The sequence below is a fragment of the Prunus dulcis genome, chromosome 2 (genome assembly GCF_902201215.1).
Source record: "Prunus dulcis chromosome 2, ALMONDv2, whole genome shotgun sequence".
In the NCBI taxonomy this organism is placed as follows: domain Eukaryota; kingdom Viridiplantae; phylum Streptophyta; class Magnoliopsida; order Rosales; family Rosaceae; genus Prunus; species Prunus dulcis.
In genome coordinates this window covers 23,317,634-23,335,253 of record NC_047651.1, presented here as the reverse complement: position 1 = coordinate 23,335,253, position 17,620 = coordinate 23,317,634, and the positions used below count along the sequence as shown (strand labels likewise).

At 37.9% G+C, this 17,620-nt stretch overlaps 3 protein-coding genes across 5 annotated transcripts; 1 reads left to right on the top strand and 2 right to left on the bottom strand.

Annotated features, from left to right (window-relative positions):
- The first annotated feature begins 245 nt into the window (after positions 1–245).
- LOC117619415 (ATP-dependent 6-phosphofructokinase 4, chloroplastic) lies at positions 246–5,813 on the top strand. Of its 3 annotated transcripts, none has more exons than XM_034349365.1 (14): positions 246–665; positions 772–818; positions 902–983; positions 1,070–1,132; positions 1,217–1,354; positions 1,505–1,663; positions 1,787–1,840; positions 1,914–1,982; positions 2,253–2,382; positions 2,528–2,568; positions 3,643–3,867; positions 4,031–4,079; positions 4,455–4,609; positions 5,168–5,813. In XM_034349365.1, exons 1-14 carry the CDS (start codon positions 393–395, stop codon positions 5,333–5,335), a joined length of 1,653 nt encoding a protein of 550 aa, XP_034205256.1. In that variant the 5' UTR covers positions 246–392; the 3' UTR covers positions 5,336–5,813. The 3 variants fall into 3 exon arrangements, with proteins under 3 accessions (XP_034205256.1, XP_034205257.1, XP_034205259.1); XM_034349366.1 differs by having other exon boundaries at positions 248–665; positions 902–941; XM_034349368.1 differs by lacking the exons at positions 772–818; positions 902–983 and having other exon boundaries at positions 248–665.
- Positions 5,814–6,776: 963 nt separating this feature from the next.
- Positions 6,777–7,842, bottom strand: LOC117619417 (ethylene-responsive transcription factor ERF106-like). The gene has a single exon (XM_034349370.1). It carries the CDS (start codon positions 7,752–7,754, stop codon positions 7,029–7,031), a length of 726 nt encoding a protein of 241 aa, XP_034205261.1. The 5' UTR covers positions 7,755–7,842; the 3' UTR covers positions 6,777–7,028.
- Positions 7,843–10,228: 2,386 nt separating this feature from the next.
- LOC117619734 (ethylene-responsive transcription factor 5-like) lies at positions 10,229–11,686 on the bottom strand. Its single transcript, XM_034349749.1, has one exon. It carries the CDS (start codon positions 11,558–11,560, stop codon positions 10,391–10,393), a length of 1,170 nt encoding a protein of 389 aa, XP_034205640.1. The 5' UTR covers positions 11,561–11,686; the 3' UTR covers positions 10,229–10,390.
- Positions 11,687–17,620: the final 5,934 nt, after the last annotated feature.

The following is a 17,620-nucleotide window of genomic DNA, read 5'->3' as shown; positions in this document are numbered from 1 at the left end:
GTTACTGTCTTGTTTTTGAAAAAACCTCGACTTTGACATATAAATAAAATTAAGAAAAACCACAAAATTTTGAGAGTTTTGAGGAGGGAATGGTGTCTTATTATAATTTTCTAGAGGAGAAAAGAAATTTAATATTGGTCAAAAGAAAAAATGGGTTCAAAAAGAGCTGCTTGACCTCTTCCTTTGACCTGACAAGTGTCCGTTTGTAGTCGAATTGCACCCTTAAACGAGCATCTCAATTATTACCGTTTGGCCGTTACCGCCACCACGCAACGGAGAATCAAAACGCAGCTCCTCCCAGAGTTCGCTATTGGCACGCTTTCTTCAACATTTCATTTGCCTTCTCATCTCTCTCGTCCTCTGCAAAATTTGTGAAAAGCTCTGAAATTCCAATGGAATCGGCCATTTCGTCTCCGCTTTCCACGTCGTCTCATTTGCTACCTTCGCCTTCCCGTTCATCGCTTGGCTCCAGATCTCAATCTTTCCCGTCACTTCAAAACCTCCGGCATCCTAGTTTCAAATCCAGATGCTTCCTCGGAGTTCCGTTCCGTTCGCGCCAAACCCAGCCAATCCGATGTCAAAGTTCGAATCAACAACCAGCTAAGGACGACGGCTTTGTCATCGAAGACGTTCCTCACTTGACTGATTTTCTCTCTAATTTACCGGTAAGTTAAACAGTAATTAAGCACCGGTTGAATGTGCGCTCAAGAAAAAGTCTACGCAATTTATGTTTATTTTTTTTAAAAGTCAAAGTTTTCTCCTTTCTTTCAGTCGTATCCAAATCCATTGAAACAAAGCCAAGCTTATGCTGTTGTCAAGTACGTTTGTCTAAATTCATGTTATTTTTCCCTTGAAAGCTTTATTTTTCGGTCATATGTAAATAATGGGTTTATGTTGCTAGGCAAACTTTTGTAAGCACTGACGATGTGGTTGCGCAGAAAGTGAGTGATCCCTTTCCACGCTTCCAAAAAAGAGAGAAGAAAGTTAACTGCCAAACTTTGAATTTGTTGAATTTGTCTTACTTTTTATTTTGTTGCTTTTAAATAACTGCATCATGCAATGGCTCTAGGTTGTTGTTCAAAAGGATGATCCCAGAGGGGTACATTTTCGACGTGCAGGACCTCGGGAAAAGGTACATTTTCGTCTAAATCACCACCTATATATGATATGCTTGGCGAAAACGAAACTCTAATAACATTATCTTTTCTAATGTTAGGTTTATTTCAAGTCAGATGAAGTGCGTGCTTGCATAGTGACATGTGGGGGTTTATGCCCAGGGATCAATACTGTGATTCGAGAAATTGTATGTGGCTTGAACTACATGTATGGTGTGGAAGATATACTTGGAATTGAGGTTAGTACATTTTACACTGTTGCTAACTCTGTAAAACTCTTTTAGTCAAAGGCTATTAATAGTTCATTACTATATTCTTTACCATATATTGTCTGACCAACTCAAGAAATGTAAGCATCCCCTTGCGTTGCCACTGTTGAAAACTTGCAGGGAGGATATAGAGGCTTTTATTCTAAAAATACATTGAGGTTGACACCAAAAGTTGTCAATGATATCCACAAGCGTGGTGGGACCTTTCTTCGAACTTCACGAGGAGGTCATGATACAAACAAGATAGTTGATAACATACAGGACCGAGGAATAAATCAGGTGGAAATATTATATGCTCTCGTTTCCTACATATTTGGGCTGCTTTAACTTATTAATACACTACGGAAAACCCAAATGAAAAAAATGAAGTTAATGAGAGGAAGTCGTCAACATGAATTTTAGGTGTACATAATTGGAGGTGATGGCACCCAAAAAGGAGCAGCTCTAATTTACAAGGTGAACATTATCTCCCTAAGATGAATCCAGTTCCTTGGCATAGCACGTTGTGACATTAGCATATTTTGTCAAGGAAGTTGAGAAACGTGGTCTTCAAGTGGCAGTTGCTGGGATCCCTAAGACAATTGATAATGATATCGCTGTAAGTTCTATCATCCCTGATGGATTTGCAATATTTAGTATTACTATGCTGTTACTTCCGCATTATGCAATGAAATTTTGATGCCATTTTAAAGAATTTGGCAAGTTCATGATCTCAATATGACTACTATAAATTTTAACAGACAACATATTTCTTCCTCACATATATTGAAGAACTATATTTAGTCTATGACATGCTGTTCAATGTTAGTCAACATTCATAAAGTTGCCCCAAAATCATACTGGTATTATTTTTGGAATTTGGCTTTAGGTGATAGACAAATCCTTTGGTTTTGATACTGCTGTTGAAGAAGCTCAGAGAGCTATTAATGCTGCACATGTGGAGGTTGAAAGTGTGGAAAATGGAGTTGGAATTGTCAAACTCATGGGCAGATACAGTGGTATGTGCGTTGAACCATATGATGGAATGGATAACACACTTTCATTTTTCACCTTTTGCTTATCATCTTATGTCAAATGATGAACGGTGAACATGTATTTGTAAGGTCTCTTTCTTCCTGTACTTGATATGTTTTTCTTCTGTAGGTTTCATTGCTTTATACGCAACTTTGGCAAGTCGAGATGTGGTAAGAATCTTAGCCCCTCTCCCTAGAACGTCAACCTACTTATGATCTTAATGATTTGCGGAAGAAAACATAGGATAGTTGAAAATATCATATCATACATATCATGTATGCATATGTTCTAGAAATTATCGGAAAAGTATATATAATGTTTATGTTAAGCTGTTATGTGTCTTATGGAATGCGGATTCTACTACCCTTTCTTTTTGAACTGCTTGGCTGACCTTGCTTTTATGTGTGTGCTCTCCTTCACATCTTTATCTTTTTTAAATAAATAAAAATGTTGTTCAATCAAAGATATCCTGATGTTTCTATTTGATAGTAATAAAGGTATGGGTGAAATGAATTACTGGGCTGTGGAAATTCAGCGTCTTTCTTTTCTTTCAGGGAAAAATTAGAGAAATTTTATAATTTTCATATTTCTGTGATATAACTCATATTTCTTGAAGATTTTTCAGGAAACTATAGATCTGAAAATTTCTAGAAGCTTTATCAGTTCAACCCCCGTGCCAGCCTTCCTTTTAGGGAATGACAAATAGAGATTTATGCTATGGTACAACTCAAGTGTCTTGGAGATTGTTTAGGAAACTAGAGAACCAAAAAATTTAGAAGCTTTAGCAGTTCCTAAAGAAGAATATGTTCTATGCTTAGAATTTGGAAAAGTTTATGACCTTTTCAACCACTTCATACCCCAATTAAATAGATTATTATTTTTTTGTAATCAATAAGTAGATTGGTTTGCACAATTACAAGGACTATGAAAGGGATTGAAAAATAAATTAGTTTCGGAAATCATAACTTTGTATGTGCATTTGCAAATGATGCAGCAATTCAAATTAGTGAATTTGAAGCCGTGTTCATCTCGCCTTTGTTCTATTTGGCAATCAAGGGTGTGTGCATTGTCCTGGTCTAGAAACTATACAGTGATCTGGAAACATATTGGTTTTGATTCGAACTAGCACCACTTTCAATGATATTTAACTTCTGTCCTCCATAAAGTGAAATGTTGCTCTAAAGTAATAAAAAGTAGTAACTTAACTGAGGTGAGATCTCTTAATAGGCTTTTGGATGTAACAGGATTGTTGCTTGGTTCCAGAATCTCCATTCTATTTGGAAGGTCGGGGTGGGCTTTTTGAATTTGTTGAAGAGCGGCTTAAAGAAAATGGACATGTGGTTATTGTGTTAGCAGAAGGAGCGGGGCAGGAATATGTTGCACAGGAAATGCAAGTGGTTGATGGTAAAGATGCATCAGGAAATAAGCTACTCCTAGATGTTGGCCTATGGCTGACTGAAAAGATTAAGGTGTCGCACAAACTGTCAATAATATTTTGAGTAGTTTTGAGAAACTTCCCTTTCATTTTATGGACTGCGAGTTTTGTTTTTTGTTTTTTGTTCTGCTATGGTTTCTTCTTTTGTTATCCAAATAATATTGATTCAGCTCTTTGTTTATATTTTCATGTCACAGGATCATTTTACAAAAGTTCAGAAGATGGCAATAAATACGAAATATATAGGTACATTTTGATATAGTATATAGAATTTTGTTGCTGATCATGGAGAGTTTTGTCTCTATTAATGTTACCCTCAAGAGCCAAGCCAAACTTATATTCTAGCTAGAGTTCAGAGGGGACTTTTCTCCCTTTCTATAACTGAATCTTCTTTGTAGAGAACATTATAGCAGCAATGAAAGGTTCAAGATCCAAAGTAACTTTTATCCACTCCTTTTTGCTTCTTTTACATTTTTATTAAGGTTTCTTTTCTTTGCTTGCATAAAGTCTAAAGTCGATGTGCTAAGCAGTCAAGATCTTATCATTCCCAAACGATTATTGTAGAAAGTTTATGGGCGCTACATCTCAATAAAATAAATTATTTATCTTTTTATCCAACAGATCCAACATATATGATTCGTGCTATCCCAAGTAATGCATCGGACAATATATACTGCACTCTTCTTGCTCAGAGTGCTGTTCATGGGGCCATGGCAGGATTCAGTGGTTTCACAGTTGGGCCTGTAAACAGTAGGCATGCTTATATTCCAATTTCTGTAAGCACTTTCCCTGCTCCTATTGTTGTTATTGGGTGTTTTTTGCTCTGGTTTATGGACATTTTACTAAATTCCTCTCATTTTCTTTATTTGATTTCTGAGTGGAACTTTTAAGAGGGGATAGAAGCTTTAGATAAGAACTAGATCCAGCTTGAATTTACAGTAACAATCATGAAAATAACTAGAAAAACGTTTGACATAAACCTTTCCTTCTATAGAAAGGAGAGAAGTACATAGATAAACTAACCAATCAATACTCTTAAATGGAAACGGACAGACTACGATTATTTGGACTGAGGCCAAACTATACAATGTTAAAGGGTAAAACTTATAAGTCTAAAACAAATAAAATAAAACTCATGGACACGACTACAGCCCATCTCCAATGCATCTGAATTCTGAAGCCTGTTGAAATTTAATAAATCTTGAGGCTAATAGCTCTTAATCAGTGTGCTAGTAGTGTATTGTTGTGGATCTTCTGTATTGATAAAATTGGAGGTGTATGATTCTGATTCACCAAAAGATAGAACTTGTATAGTTATGAATGGCATATTGCAGCGTGTTACAGAGACGCAAAACACAGTGAACTTGACAGATCGGATGTGGGCTAGACTTCTTGCATCGACGAACCAGCCTAGTTTCTTGGAAAGCAATGAGCTGCATGAAATAGTTGATAAAGAGGATGTTGATGTGATCAACCACAACATGAGAGCTACTTCCATATAAATTTATGAGCTGAGGTCGTAGTTATTTTCAAGTGGACAGCACAACATTGTTTCTTGGAATTATGCCAACAGGGTCTTACCATTCTTAAGAGGTTTTACACCAGCCACTTTCCAAGGTGACATGACTTACGGCTTGCTTTTATTACACTTTTCTCATTGAAAAATGAAATAAAATAAAGCAAACAGAAAGATGGGACATGGAGGATGAGAAAGAGATGAGAGAAGTGAGGAAATGAGGAAATGAAGAGGTGGGGAGAATAGTTAGAATAAAAACTTAAGACAGTACAACAAAACCCAGATAATATCTTAGGCTTTGTATTCTGCATATCAATTTATGGACAATCATTCGTTGGGAAGATTAGGTTTTATGCTGCAAAAGATTTCTTGTTATATAGGTTACACTACTGATAATTTGTTTGTAAAACAATGTCACTTTGGTTATGCTGTTAATAGATTCAACTTTGGCATCATCGTCATCATTTCACTTCTTGAAATAATTTGTGATCTTTTCACTGCCTAAATTACCATCTACCCTCGTATTTGTGAAGCAGAATAAAATCCTCCTTTGTGGTTATTTCTTTCTTTTTGTGGTATGTAGTCGGTTTATTTTTAGCATAATTTGGATTGAATTTGAAACCATGTCGATAAGGTGACAGCAACAACAAAAGTCGACACATAATATCTCTTGTCCTCCTGTCCTGTTTATCTTTAGTTTCTCAACTTGCGGTTGTTTGTTCCTATCATGGACCCCAAAAATAAATGAAATTTAATTTCAAGTTGCATCCATGCTTGGCTGGCCGTCGTTTATCTGAGAGTTGCGTACTGGGCCAAATTAGGAGACGTGTACGGAACGTGGAGACAAGTTTGCAACTTCACAGCTGGGTCGAACAAGGGTCCCACCTTTTAAACCCAAGTTGTTAACTCTGACCCACCAGGCAATCCCGTAATAGGCCCATCATGTGAACCAAATTCACCTTTTTGTTAGGTGCGACACGTGTCCGCACCAGATTTTCCTTTATTTTCTTTCTCTTTTTCTTCTTGAAATAGCAATGTAGACTTTTCTTATCATCTTTTTCATCTCATTTGTCAACACCAGTTTGACCTTTCATATTATTTGAACATGAACATTCTGACTAAGAACGGTTTTAGGTATGAAATTACCCTACTATAATGACGGATTATAATGAGAGGGTCTTTAATAGACGTCCGATTCAATACAGAGTTATTATTAAGCTGTTGGATTGAACTTTTACCCTCATTTTACGTGCAAAATGGACTTTATTATTATTATTATTATTTTTTGTGTGTATGTACATTGTCTTGTATGAAGTTCACATAAAGAATTTCTTTTAGGGTTATAAGTCAGTAACCCCAAAAGAAATGTTAAATATATCTCTACCATTAAAACAATGCCCTTTTAATAATAGAAATAATAGCTTCTCTGAAAAAAAAACAATTTAACAAATTTAACAGCTTGGGACTGTATAATAATTACACATTGCATTATTTTTAATTACTCTCATTTTTGGGTTTATCTTAACCCATATTTGTACACAGTGAATAAGTGACCCTTCTAGTACTAGTAATACATAGAGCATGCATATAGAAAATCAGTAAATCCACCATCCAATCACTTTGCACCACGTCAGCATAGGAAGATCCTGAATAACGGTGACAGTTGAGCTCCTTGGAGTTCAAGGCTTCAAGAGTTCGGTTTCTGGCAGCTCCTCCTCCTCTTGCTTTACTGATCTCCTCCTCTTCCGAGACGTGTTCACCGGCGGTTGAGACGACTGTCCAGCCTCCAGTGGAAAATTCAGTATTGCTTTCCTACCCCTGAGCTTAAATGCAGCACAATCATAGGCCTTGGCAGCATCCACATCAGTGTCAAATGTCCCTAGCCAAACCCGAGTCCCTTTTCGGGCCGGATCACGAATCTCAGCCGCATACTTGCCCCACGGCCTACGCCGGACTCCCCTATAATGCCTTAGCACTTCAGCAGAACCCGACACTTGCTGAAACTTATCATCAGGCGAGCTGGGAGTTGCACAATCACTAGTTGTTGTTTTTCCCTTGGTGGGTGAGCTCAAATTCAGAGGTTCGACTTTTATGGATGGCGAGATTATGGTTTCGGGTTTTGTTTCGAAATTGCAGGGTTGAGGGTTGTGGCAATGGGGATCTGAAATGGGGGAGGTGGACTCATATTCAGAGAGGGAGCACTCTGGTTTCACAACAAGTGGTTGAAAATCATATGAGAAATCATCATCAGGGATTTGGAAATTGAGATGAGAAAAAAAGCCATCAGTGAAGGTGAAGTCTCCTAAGAGATGCTGGCGAATGAGTTCAAGAGTTGATTCATCTTGTTCTTCATGTGTTGGTGTTGCCATTTTGAAGTGAGAGCAGGAGAGTTGATTGGCATGCATGGTGGTGGAGCGGATATGGATATTGGATATTGGCTATGCTATTTTAGTTTAGAATACACATTTTGGGACTTGGGTTGAAGAAATTGTGGCAACTTTATTATATTATATAGGAAAGAACTTTTCTCTTCTCTCTTCTTTTTTGTTTTTATTTTTTCTTAAATCCCTGCGGTCTTATTCATTCTTCTCTAATTAACGAAGATGAAAGCAATTAGTCCTTTTTTTAATTAAGATTGAAATGAAAGCAGAGCAGCCCACAGCAGTAGTGCAAACTCTCTTCTGTTTCCAGCTGAGAAGGTAGTTAGTTATCTGATGATCCACTTGCAACTAGCCAACTAAACTAATTACTTAGCAGCAAGCCGTGGTTGTCTTCATATGGCTTATAGCACAATGCCACGTGGAGGACATCATCACTGTTCATGAGCGCCAGCCAGCAGGACATCAACAAGTTCTGCAACTAGCAGTAAAACAGGGGACCCTCGGATGCAACTAAACTCATAATGTCTCGTTCGTCTCGTGTCCAGATACAAAGCTATAAATTTATCATTAAAAAAATGAAACCCAGAAAGCTGTATATCACCAAGTTGAAGAAAAGTTGGAAAGATCCCCCACAGCCACAGCCACAGGCACAGGCACAGGCCCATCATCAACTTGTTGGCTGGCCGCTGACCCCTCTCCTAGTCTCTTTCTAACAAGTTGAAAGACAAAGAGAAGACCTCTCTGCTCTAAACGTAGTACAATATCTCATTCAATGAATACACCAAAGATCAATCTTTACAGCTTCATAGCATTTATTAACCAATTACTGATGATGTGTCAATTCCATTCTCTATCCATCCCTCCAACTTAATTTGCTAAATACATCAATAGAATTCATCTGCATCAGCATGTTTACTAATCTGCAAGAGGAATTGAATTGAGGATAATTAGATTTTGAATTCTTATTGAAGTTGTTTACCAAACAATATGGATTGAGGAGAGTTAGATTCTGAATTCCTATTGAAGTTGTGTTACTAAACTGAATTGAGGTAGAAGTGGTACTAATTACTAAAATGTCATCATTGTTGGGTTAAAGTAAATGACAAATTTGGAATTTCAAAAATTGTGTGAGGATATAATAGGTAAAAAATATGAATTCTTAGTGGGTTACTTCTCCATGAATTAGAATACCACATCCCATTCAAAAATTGAATTTCTCCAAAATTAAGATTTCAATTCCTAATTTTGTGTGGACCCTACTTACTTTTTAATTCATTGATGTGAAGTTAATTCAGGATTCCTTCATAGGTGGAATTCAATTCCTGATTACTAAACACACCATTTGTTGCAGTCAAATTTCACATGCACACCACATATGCCTCAAGAAAAGTATAACCCTACTACTTGCTTAGTAACTTAAAGCCGTTCATAAATGAATGATGGTCCACAATGTAACATCGAGCTCCCATCTCTTTCTACATAAATTAAACTGTGCCAATTCATTTCAATCCAATCGACATAGACATAGAAGACAATTCTTGTCCGTGCCAAATGCGCAGCTTCGTCCAACTCTCACAATAATATATGCGGCTCATAAGAAAGTATGCGGGACCGATTGCTTACGATGAAATTAACATCTTATGTATAAGAGTATGATGCAATACACTGAATAAATACAAAAAAGACTTGGCAACAGATGAATACTATCCATAAGTTAGCACTTGAGGATCAATGCGTCTTAAATCTTCAATAGAGACAGAGTTAATTTGGAAATTCATGGCCTGTTTGGTATTCAACTTGAATCCAACTTTTTAAACTCAAAAACAGAATTTGAGTTCAAAACAAAGAAAACCTATTTGGTAGCACTATTTTTAAAAACTCAAACTCAAGAACAACTAAAAAAACACCATAATTATTAAAAACAAAAAATATATGTTTTTTTCATTTTTTTTCTAACAACTCACAAGTTCTCAAATTTTTAAGATTTGAAAACAGTTTTCAAGTTGCATACTAAACAAGTTTTTGAATTTCAAAAATAGATTTAAGAACTCTTTGTTTTTAAGAAAAATAAAAAATTTTGAGTTTCTTATTTGAATAGGATACCAAACGCCCCCTCAATTTTATTGTAAGATTCTTGTGTTTGTATTTAGTGTATATATAGTTGTCACAAATGTTGATATTAATAAGTTGATTAGGGATTCCTTTAGCTAAATACACATGTTTATGGCAACCTAATGGAGATTGACATGTCACATCAAATGTGGAGCCTCCCCATATATATTATCATTATCCTAAGCAGTATTTTATATCACGAAATTTGGACAGACCAGCAGCAATGAACAGTCTCCGATGACTTGAAACAATATATATACATTGGAGGAGGCTGCGCATACGCAACACCCTGGTTTAAAAAAGGAGTAAAATTCAAGAAATTAAGACAGAAGAGAAAGACCATACGAAATTTGTTGAAGCAAAGAAATATATTTGATTATATGAAATCAAGGAATAAACAAATCCAATAAAACACAATATGAATTCTTCAATCTTATAATTGAACTGAAACATAGGTAGCCTAAGCTTAGCTTAGCTAAACTATTTACAATAACCACCCAGCTAATCATCCATCACTCTTCTGTTTTGTACATGGATCATTAACAATTTTATGTAACCATAAGCTGAGGAAATCCCAGGAAAGAAGTGTGCGGAGATAAGGGAGACAGAGGAGGCACACTGAAAATCCCCTGTTCATTTTCTTTGCTAATATCCCAAACTGCCGTCCAACTCGACGGTGTTAATGGACAAACTCCACTGTTACTTGAACTTGAAGAAACCATCTCTTGATTTTCCTTCTTCATCTCTTTATTGCTATTCTCCTCGCTGCTCTGTCTCTCTTGACTGTCTGTGCTCTGTCTCTCTTGACTATCTGTGCTCTGTTCGCTGCTCTCTCTCCTCCTCTTTCTGCTGCCACCAACAGTTATCTGCGGAGGCTGCTCTGTTTCTGCTGTTTTCCCAGCTTCCAGAGGGAAGTTGAGAATGGCTTTGCTTCCACGCAGCTTAAAAGCAGCAAGGTCATAAGCTTTGGCAGCTTCAATGGCAGTATCAAAGGTTCCAAGCCAAACCCGGGAACCCCTTCTGTTCGGGTCCCGAATCTCAGCCGCATACTTTCCCCATGGCCTTCTCCTCACACCCCTGTAATGTCTTGCAGTCTCAGAAGCTTCGACCACCACGTTGTTAGAGCTTGATGGGTTCTGAGGCTCATCACCGGACAGAACCGGCGGTGAGGGTATGGCCACGTTTATGGCGGGCTTGCGGTGGCTCAGAGTGGAGTGTCTGGGTGGTTTTGGGTGAGCAATCTGGGGCTTGGTTTCGAACTGGGTGTCTTGATCAATTTCTGGGAGCAAGAAATCAGAGATTCTGAAATACTGATCAGAGCTGGTGGTGGAGTTTGTCTTAGATTGAGAGGGTAAATGGGAAATTTGGGGTTGGGGGATTTGGGAGGTGCAAAGGTGGAGGCTAGAGATGAAGCTGTCCATGGAGGTGAATTCATTGAGGAGGTGTTGCCTGATCAGCTCTAAAGCTGAAGTTTCTTCATGCTCTGTTGCCATCTTAGACAAAGAGAAAGAAAACTTAGACAAGGACAGTTGGAAATTGAAATTCAAAGTGAGAAGTGTTGAGTGGAATGGAGGAGAGTGTAGATTTGGATGGAGTATATATATATATATATATATATAAGAGGAAGAGAAGATTAAGATTGGAAGGATTGGGGAAGTTTGGGGTTGAGGCGAAGGTGTGGCCTCACTTGGGGTTTCCTGGATGAAGATAGGAAGCATCGTATGTGGGGGTATAAACAAGTGGACTTTAGACTGTGGACTGCACTGCTGTATTTACTTTGATAATTTTCAAAGGCTGCACTTCACGTTTTGAATTACCATGTTTCCAGGCTACTTCCAACTTCCAACTTCCAACCCTAACACATATGATTACGTCTAATACTCTTTAATCAAATCCAAATAATAGTATTATTTTAATACAGCCCACGTGCTTCAATTTCTAAACTTGTTTATTATTATATTTCTGTCTTTTGAACTTTTACTAAATAATCTGACTGAATCGTCTTTTGTCTTTTTTGCCATCTACGACAAGTCCATTTCTCTAATCAGCCATCATTATTAGTATTTTATTATTATTATTATTATTATTTTAAGGGAATCAGTGTTTCTAAACTCTCTAGCAAGGTTGGATTCAATGTCAGGTGAGAAAACTTATAATGATGATGTTTAGGCTACATTTGACTTTTTGGATACCTTTCTTAGTTTCATGTTTTTTCTAATTAATGATGATTAACTTGAATATAAAATAATATGTACATTGTCTTGACCAACTAATTTTATAACGATGATCTGCATATGTAAAAATAAATAAATTTGTAAGTTTTTTTTTTCTTCGGTTACAAAATTACAAAATTGTAGTTTTATTGATAAGGTTTCATGATCAACTGGCCAATGATGAACTTGCGACGTGATGAGATCAGTCCCGCAAGTGTCGTTGGAAGGAACTTATTTGTCTAATTTTAATATTCTACGACAATGACATTCTTATTGTTTTTGGATGAACCGAGGACAATGGCGTTCATCCAACTGATGTATGTATAAGCTAAAATACAAGTTTAAATAAATAATATTGTATCTAAAAGGCACCAGAAGACATTGATGGTTATGGTGGTCTCATCCACGAAAAAAATATATATCACATTTTCCACTTTTTTTCGAAACTTACGGGACTTCCCAAATTCATCTATCTGTCTGAAAATTCAGCCAAATTAAGAAAGGTATCAAATTGTATTAATTGCATATTTCCTTTTCATTATTTCATTACTTATCTCTGGGGTCCATGCATGACTATCGAGCCTGTCAAAGATATTGAAAACCTTGAAAACCAGACTGCCATAAATTGTTTGACAAAAGAAATATCAAACTTTAACAATCCAAACAACTATTAATGTTCCCCAATGCGTAGGTGTTCAATAAGATAACATCGGAATTAAAAGGAAAAAACAAGCCTTTAGGTTCACCAATTTCATAAAATATCTTCTTCGATCTTATCCGTATCTTTATAAGGAGTTGTTAAAATAGTTTATCGCGCTTACTGAACAAGAAGTCACGATAACTTTGATATCATCCGTGTCTTTGTAGGGAGTTGTTAAAATAGTTTTCCGCGCTTATTGAACAAGAAGTCACGGTAACTTTAATATCATCTGTGTCTTTGCAGGGAGTTGTTAAAATAGTTTTCCATACTCATTGAACAAGAAGTCACGATAACCGAACTCATCAAATCAATAACCATAATTATCTGTGACTTTTGGTTCAATAAGTACGGAAAGCACATTTAACAACTCCCTGTAAAGACATGTAACTATAATCCTTCACTAGAGTGTAGGTTTTTGTTTTTGCAGTGAGCAGGTTTGAAAACATTGGTGCTTGTCTGAACTTGAATGGTCGAATTCAATAACCACGTGGTGTTGGCGTGACTTGTGGATATTGACTTACTTTCCTTACACACCAAGAATTCATATTATAATTGTAATTGATTTACTTTAATTCCTGATTTCCTATTGCAAATAGATTTAGGAATTTATTATTTACTTGCCCATTCAGGTTTCGTTGTATTATAAATATGATCTCCTACAAGGAGAAGAATACACATAAAATTCCCACAAACAAATATTCTCTCATAGTTTTCATATTTTAGCATGGTATCAGAGCGGCGATCTTGGAATTGTTGACTCTAGTTTCAAACCCCCGCCGCTACTATGGGGTTGATGATTTTTTCAACCCTCATGGAGGTAGCACCACCGACTCCTTCTCTCATTCTCCACCAACCATCGTTGAGTTGAGTGCCCAGATGGCTCCGCTCCTACAGATGCAGACTTTGACCCCGAACCGGATCCAGAATCAGGATCCTCTTTTGTCTACCCCGACCCCGACCCCGACTATGACGACGACCACCCCGACCACGACTCTGAAGACGACCCCGACCCCCACGCCAATGATGACCCCAACCCCGAATTTGTCTCTGATTCAAACCCTGATCCCGATTTCGACTCCGACTCCGGCCCTGACTCAGGCTCAGATTCCAATCCCAATTCCTACTCAACCTGTATCCTATGCATCTTCCGCTGCACAGATTATGACTTCTAGACTAACGACCCCGACACATGGACCAGATTGCGCATATTGTGGTGATCCGAGACACACTTGTGAGACTTGTTTTAAATCGCATGGCTACCCCAATTGGTGGGCTACTCTTACAGATCGAGGACAATGCAATATGACCAATAATGGTACTGGTTATGGATTCCATACTTCCGATAAGATTGATTCCAGGAGCTGGATAATTGATTCCGGTGCAACTGATCATATGACGTTTGATCCTGATGATTTTCTGAATACTACACAACCTCGACGAACCTGTATTGCAAATGCCAATGGTGTTACTTATCCTGTGACAGGGGCTGGCACTGTTGCACTCTCATCCTCTCTCACACTGTCTAATACTTTACTTGTTCCATCTTTATCCACTAAATTGTTGTCAGTTAGTCAGCTTACTGAACAATTGAATTGTTGTGTACTCATTTACCCGAGTTTTTGTTTGCTTTAGGATATTCACACTAAGGAGATTCTTGGTCGTGGTACTAAGAGAGGGGGGCTATATTATGTCGATGACTTCAGTCCCGGCATGGCTAACAGCGTGACACATCCCTTTGATAGCAAACAAAAGCAAATCTGGTTGTGGCACCGTCGATTGGGACATCCGTCTTTTAGTTATATGAAGCATCTTATACCAGATTTATTCTCAGGTTTCAAGGACTCTGACTTCACATGTGATACTTGTATTTTGGCCAAGAGTCACCGTGTGCCCTACCCGTTGAGTACGAACAAGTGTACTACTCCATTTACGTTAATTCACTCTGATGTCTGGGGACCTTCTCCTATCACTGCTCCTTCTGGTGTTGATGGTTTGTCACATTCATCGATGATTGTACACGGATGACATGGCTTTATTTGCTGAAGAATAAAAACGAAGTGTTTTCCTGTTTTCAGTCCTTCCACAAACAGATGAAAACTCAGTTTAATGCTCAAATCCAGATTCTTCGCTCAGACAATGGTGGAGAATTTGTCAATCATGACTTTCAGACTTACTTCCAACAACATGGAATTATCCATGAGACGACTTGTCCTCAGACACCACAACAAAATGGTGTTGCTGAACGAAAAAATCGACATCTTCTTGAAACCGCTTGAGCACTTCTGATTGGCGCTCATGTTCCTCGCCATCACTGGGATGATGCTATTGTCACCGCAGTTCATCTGATCAACCGCATGCCTTCTGGTGTACTGACCTTTAAAACTCCCTTACAGGTGCTTGCACAACACAGACCTCTGCCTTCTGTTTTGGTACTCACACCCCAAATCTTTGGATGTGTGGCTTTCGTTCATCTCCACAAAAATCAACGTAGCAAACTTGATCCATGTGCACTTCGTTGTGTTTTTGTGGGTTATGCCACTCATCAGAAAGGCTACCGCTGTTATCACCCTCCTACCCAACGAACCTATGTCACTTTGGATGTGACCTTTCTGGAATCTGAGCTGTTCTTCCATGACCCATCATCCAATTCTACACTTCAAGGGGAGATACGAAGTGAAGAGCAGAATTGGAGCAACTTGGAAAATAAAGAAATTCTCCTTTGTACAGAAATGATTGATCATTCCGAGTCTGGAGCACGAGATTACTCTCTGTCGAAAAGCGACCAATCGCCCATTCATAGCGATCAATTGCCTGACCCACCTGATCCATGCGAAGATATTTCTGATCCGAGTCTCACACCTACAGACAATACAGAACAACAAGATGAAGACCCTCCTCTAACTCAACAGTACCAACAGACCAATCTCCTGAGAATATCCTTGAGATAACTACTCCTACTAGACTTGTGCATTTAGATGATAAAACTATTGGATATCAATTACCTTTCAGGAAAAATCGTGGGAAGCCACCAAACCGTTATTCACCTGATATTGGCAAGACATCCAAGTATCCAATTGCAAATCATGTATCCACTGAGAAGCTGTCTGAACCACTCAAGGCTTTTGTGCATCAGTTGTCTGCTATCCATATTCCAACCAATGTTCTCAAAGCATGGTCATCTAAATATTGATGGTTATTCAGATGCAGATTGGGCAGGTAATGTAACAGATAGCAAATCCACATCGGGTTACTTCACATTCGTGGGAGGTAATTTGGTGACATGGAGAAGCAAGAAACAGAATGTAGTAGCTTTATCCGGTGCAGAAGCCGAGTTCAGAGGCATGACTAAAGGGATTTGTGAACTTCTTTGGTTAAGAAAGTTGCTTACTGAACTTGGGTATAAACCTACATTCACAATGAATCTCTTTTGTGACAACAAGGCTGCTATAGCCATTGCACAGAATCCGGTTCAGCATGATCGTACTAAACATGTTGAGGTGGATCGACACTTCATCAAACAAAAGCTTGAGGCTAAAGTGTTTCAGTTTCCTTTTGTGAAATCCGAGGATCAATTGGCAGATATTTTGACAAACGCGATTTCCAGTAAAGCATTCCACAATTCACTAGATCAGTTGGGCATTGGCGACATCTATGCACCAACGTGAGAGGGAGTGTTGGCGTGACTTGTGGATATTGACTTACTTTCCTTACACACCAAGAATTCCTATTATAATTGTAATTGATTTACTTTAATTCCTGATTTCCTATTGCACATAGATTTAGGAATTTATTATTTACTTGCCCATTCAGGTTTCGTTGTACTATAAATATGACCTCATACAAAGAGAAGAATACACAGAAAATTCCCACAAACAAATATTCTCTCATAGTTTTCATATTTTAGCATATGTGTTCAATAAGATAACATCGGAATTAAAAGGAAAAAACAAGCCTTTAGGTTCACCAATTTCATAAAATATCTTCTTCGATCTTATCCGTGTCTTTATAAGGAGTTGTTAAAATAGTTTTCCGCGCTTATTGAACAAGAAGTCACGGTAACTTTGATATCATCCGTGTCTTTGTAGGGAGTTGTTAAAATAGTTTTCCACTTATTGAACAAGAAGGCACGATAACTTTGATATCATCCGTGTCTTTGTAGGGAGTTGTTAAAATAGTTTTCCGCGCTTATTGAACAAGAAGTCACGGTAACTTTAATATCATTCGTGTCTTTGCAGGGAGTTGTTAAAATAGTTTTCCATACTCATTGAACAAGAAGTCACAATAACCGAACTCATCAAATCAATAACCATAATTATCCGTGACTTTTGGTTCAATAAGTACGGAAAGCATATTTAACAACTCCTTGTAAAGACACGTAACTATAATCCTTCACTAGAGTGTAGGTTTTTGTTTTTGCAGTGAGCAGGTTTGAAAACATTGGTGCTTGTCTGACCTTGAATGGTCGAATTCAATAACCACGTGGTGTTCGACCTTGACTCCGTTGTCTCTACAATTAATCAAACGTATGCAATGACTTTCGTCCATAGTTTCAACGAAGCAAACAACTGCATGCGAGTTCTATGTATCGCAACATTCCACTTGCAAAAGATAATTTGATCAACTTGCATATTAATTTATGGATCCCACCCCACGTAGGCCATAGTAGTACGAAGGACTGTAGTGTCAAGTGTCAGGCAAGTGGGTTTTCTTTTCTCAAGGGAAGAGAGGAAGAGAGGAAGCGAGGAAGAGAGCAAGAGAAGCAACCGCTTTCGGAATTTTGCTTTCCTGAATAGCTGTGGCTTAGTTGGACCGCTATCGCTCTTGTATTAAATTATGGATAATGACATGATGTGTTTGATAATAAT